Source organism: Chenopodium album, chromosome 5, assembly GCF_948465745.1.
Source record: "Chenopodium album chromosome 5, dcCheAlbu1.1, whole genome shotgun sequence".
Classification (NCBI taxonomy): domain Eukaryota; kingdom Viridiplantae; phylum Streptophyta; class Magnoliopsida; order Caryophyllales; family Amaranthaceae; genus Chenopodium; species Chenopodium album.
The window spans coordinates 77,279,655-77,284,090 of record NC_137838.1 but is presented as its reverse complement, the minus strand read 5'-3'; the positions used below and the strand labels follow the sequence as shown (position 1 = coordinate 77,284,090).

Genomic DNA, 4,436 nt, shown 5'->3' with positions numbered 1-4,436 from the left:
ATCTTCAAGTTTATGACGAGAAGACTTTACCAAAGCAAAGGCTATACAACCAAAAACTCGTAAGTGGCTTACCTTAGGCTTCACACCATGCCATGCTTCATATGGAGTATTGTTCATTACAGCCTTTGTGGGAGAAATGTTGCGAAGATACACAGCGGTTGCGACTGCTTCTGCCCAGAACTGATTTGGAAGTCCTCGAGCCTTTAACATGCTTCTAGCCATTTCTACCACTGTTCGGTTCTTCCGCTCAGCTACTCCATTTTGCTCAGGAGTATACGGAGCTGTAAGCTGCTTGGAGATTCCGAGTTCCTCACAAAAGGAATCAAAGTCATTTGAACAAAATTCCCCTCCATTATCTGTACGCAACTTCTTTATAGAGCATCCTGATTGTTTCTCAGCAAAGGCTTTGAACTTTTTGAACATATCAAGAGCTTCAGACTTGAGAGTTAGAAAATAAATCCAACTCATTCTAGTATAATTATCAGTGAACAACAAGAAATAGCGACTTCCATTCAAAGACTCTGTTTTCATTGGTCCACACAAGTCAGCATGCACCAACTCAAGACATTCAGATGCTCTCCAAGACTTTCTAACAGGAAAAGGCTTCTTACTATGCTTGCCCAGAGCACAACCTTCACAAAACTCAAGTGTATCTATGTGTGGCAACCCTACTTAAATTCTTGATATCAACAGAGGACTATCAACAGAGGACTGCCAATCTATCATCCTACACAATTCTTCCAAACGCGAACATTATTCTTGGGACACAATATCACTTAAGGTAGCCGAGAATCTCTGCAAAGGCATACCGTTGGTTGCCAACACCATCAGACTTCATATCTCCTCTGTGTCCGAAGACAGATGGTCGTCTATTCAGCAAAGTGATTTATGGGATATCCCCAAACTTAGGGAACAAATCTTCCCATCAATTGAGCTGAATTATACAAATCTGTGTCGAAGTCTAAGGAATTGTTTCTGTTATCTCTCTCTGTTCCCTATAGATTTCCACTTTCAGAAGGAAGATTTGGTTCGATACTGGATGTTAGAAGGTTTCATTGAGCAAGAGATTCCTAGGAACTCTTATGATCATGCAAGATTAGAAGAGATTGGAAACGATTGGTTTCATGAGCTGCTATCACGGTCTACAATCATCTACGACCGTGAGCTAGAGGTTTACAAAATGCATGAATTTGTCCATCGATATGCTCAAGAAGTCAGTTCTTACATATACGTTCAGCTTAACAAAAAAGCTGATGCGTATTGGTCCTCTTTGAGCCAGAACAGGCACTCTTCGATGCTGTATGTTTGCTTTCGTAGAGCACGACATGTATCTTTTAATTTAAAAAAGATTGCACCTTCAATATTGAAGGAAATGGAAAAATCTTGCAAGGGTCTCCGAACACTAGCCTCATTATATGAGGGAACAAAACTCGCTAAACTAAGTTATGGTCTGTTCTGTAAATTACAAACTCTAAGAGTACTCAGTTTGAGTAACACTGACATCAAAGAGCTACCTGGATCGATTGGGAATTTGAAACTTCTACGCCTCCTGGATGTGTCGTCGACAGAAATTGATAAGCTTCCTGTGTCTATCACCAAGCTCAATAGACTAGAAGTCCTCAAATTGACTGGTTGTTACATACTCGAATTGCCTAAAGATACAACAAGGTTGGCCAACCTGTTGCATCTCGAGGCAGATATAAAAACTTTGTGGCGTATGCCTCCTAACATTGGAAGGCTATCTAATCTCCAAACGCTTCCTGCGTTTGTTGTGGGTGATGAAGATGGGTGTCGAATAACAGAATTAAAGGGTACGAGACAACTTCGAGGTTCACTTTGCCTTACAAATCTAGAAAGGGTTGAAGGTGAAGATGAAGCTAAGGAAGCTAAGATGAACGAAAAGAAATTCGTTAAAAGGTTGGAACTCGAATGGAATAACTATCGAAATGATCAACTCCAAGACAATGAAGTCCTAGCCGGACTTGAACCACATGAAGATTTGGAAGAATTGCAAATAATTGGATATGGAGGTCCTGTCTTTCCAAATTGGATCAGCTCGATAAGTAAGCTGACGGCCATCCACCTCCAACGGTGTTATGAATGTAACATATTACCTCCACTACACAATCTTCCGTGCCTTAAAACCCTTCATGTCCAGGAACTGCACCGCGTAACATACATGAGCTTTCATTCTTCTAACAAGGCAGTACAGGAAGAAGTGTGTTTCCCATCATTAGAATCGCTAATAGTTGAAGACATGGCAAGGCTTGAACAATGGGATCCTGCAATGAAAATGCCTCGCCTTTGCAATCTCAAGATCGTGGATTGTCGCAAGTTGAGAGAACTACCTCCACTAGATGAGTTTACTTCCTTAACTAATCTGGTGATAACGAATGACACTGCTTTGCAGTCATTGCCTGACGAGAAAATGCCCTCGTCTCTGAAACAGTTGATCATCGAAGGAAATGCAGAGCTAGCAAGTAGATGTTATCGAATCGTTGGTGGTGACTGGAAGAAGATCCAATATGTTCCCAAGGTATTCATTGATGGAAGAATGTATGACACCGAAAATATTTAATTTAATGGAGATTTACTCCATATATTGAATATCAATGAACCACAATTATTCTAATCATCTTTATGGCAGTTCATATTTAAAGTATCTTGTGTGTCATGAGAAATTTGTACTTCCTCCAACTAGAATTGGATGATAAAATTTTGATATGCACCTTTCAGAAGAATCCAATGTACTGTAATTATTAAATACTTGTACATAGTATATACATATATATATACACAACATAATTCAATACTTATTTCTTAATTATACCTTAAAGAAATAATGTAATTGGATCCAAAAAAAAAAAAGTATCAAATTTAACATTTCTTTATTCTCTTATATATATCACAAGCAAATAGATTAATAAAACCCAAACTTGATATATTAAGATCTAAGTTTGTCTAGATCCTTTCAGTTTAGAGCTGAATAATACGAGCCTGGCTCGCTAGCTTGATCCCGGCAGATGTTTTTAGGTGCAGCCCGAACCATGATTACGTTGATTTTGGGGTAGATCCAATTTTGAATTTTGCATCCCAAAAGCAATCACTATGCAAGCACCATTCTCGGCTTCTTATTCTTTTCATGGAGTGCATTGCTTGTATTCTTATATTGTTTGTTTTTAAAAAGGAATATGACTGAATTGTTGCAAGCACAAATGACGTTTTCTTTCTGTCATTGATCAAGAACTTGGAGTAAGACACCTTATAATTTTATATATATATTTTTTTTGAATAGTAAAATAATTCATTAATATAAAGTCATACGATATCTACAAAAGAGATTCGTCTTTAATAAATGCATTAAGATATTGAAATTTCTATATGACATTATTGACATATGATCATTGAATAGGTCATGCTTTCATTGCATTATTATAAATTTATAGATGACATATTGAAATGTTTACAAAGCCTAAACATTTTTTATACTTGCACGTCTATTATTAGTACTTAAATATTCTTCCATTTATTTTTTAATTTATAGATCACATTTGACTTTTGTGTAAAATTAAAAAAAGCATGCGGATGTAGTTTATGCATAGAAGGCAGGCACGCACCTGACAGGGACCTGGTCATTTCTGTGTGGTCAACTGGCACAAGTCCAATAGGCTCCTTGCACGCCAATATATCATAGATCACATATATAAATAAGGGGATGCCCAGTTTCTCAGAGAAATTAAACAAAATTTATTTCTCACATGTCATTTACGTAATTAAACCAACAACTTTATTCAATTGTGGAACCCATAATAATGAAAAAGTTGTTGATTTATTCACGAAAATGCCCTCATGAGAAACAATTTTGTTTCTCAATATGAGAAACAGGGAATTTCCCTATAAATACGGTCGCTTTACCATCATAAGACCACTATGATGTAGGAAATTTAACTTTAGTGTTGGTTCTTCTTGTAGAAAGTTTAACTCTAATCTCATAATAAAGCACTTTGATACCATTGGTATGATATACTTTACTTTGTTGATTGAGTGATCGGCTTGGATGCGAAGCTTTCTTAGTTATGCATCGCAGAATGGATTGATACCAAGTGCCGAGCTTCAAAGCTGTTTGTTGAATACAGAAAGGAAAATAATTATGAGGATGAACAACAACAACATCATGGAGAAAAATATAATAGGGTTTTAAAATACTTGCAACAGTTTGACTTTGCACTTTTCATTTTTAAATTACTCTTGTTGAATTATATATCAAAAGCAAATGTTGTATTGTATATGTTGGAAAAGTTTCAATGTACAAAAATAATATTTTATTTTAAAATATGTTTAATAAAAAAAAATTCAAATTATTTACTTTTTTTTATGCATATAATTTTAGAAAACACACACATATATATATATACTAGGTTAAAATTCCTTGTAAT

General features: G+C 36.0%; 1 protein-coding gene across 1 annotated transcript; it reads left to right on the top strand.

The window, feature by feature from the left end:
• The first annotated feature begins 549 nt into the window (after positions 1 to 549).
• Positions 550 to 2,578, top strand: LOC145633215 (putative disease resistance protein RGA3). The gene is made up of 2 exons (XM_081685487.1): positions 550 to 647; positions 694 to 2,578. The coding sequence occupies exons 1-2, from the start codon at positions 550 to 552 to the stop codon at positions 2,576 to 2,578; spliced, it is 1,983 nt and encodes a 660-aa protein (XP_081541613.1).
• The last annotated feature ends 1,858 nt before the right edge of the window (positions 2,579 to 4,436 follow it).

What these genes read in the sequence shown, in the direction of transcription:
- LOC145633215 (XM_081685487.1), top strand. Translation starts at nt 550, where the DNA reads ATGCACCAACTCAAGACATTCAGATGCTCTCCAAGACTTTCTAACAGG. An exon ending in ACAACCTTCACAAAACTCAA is followed by an intron (nt 648 to 693) that starts GTGTATCTATGT and finishes TGATATCAACAG; the next exon opens with AGGACTATCAACAGAGGACT.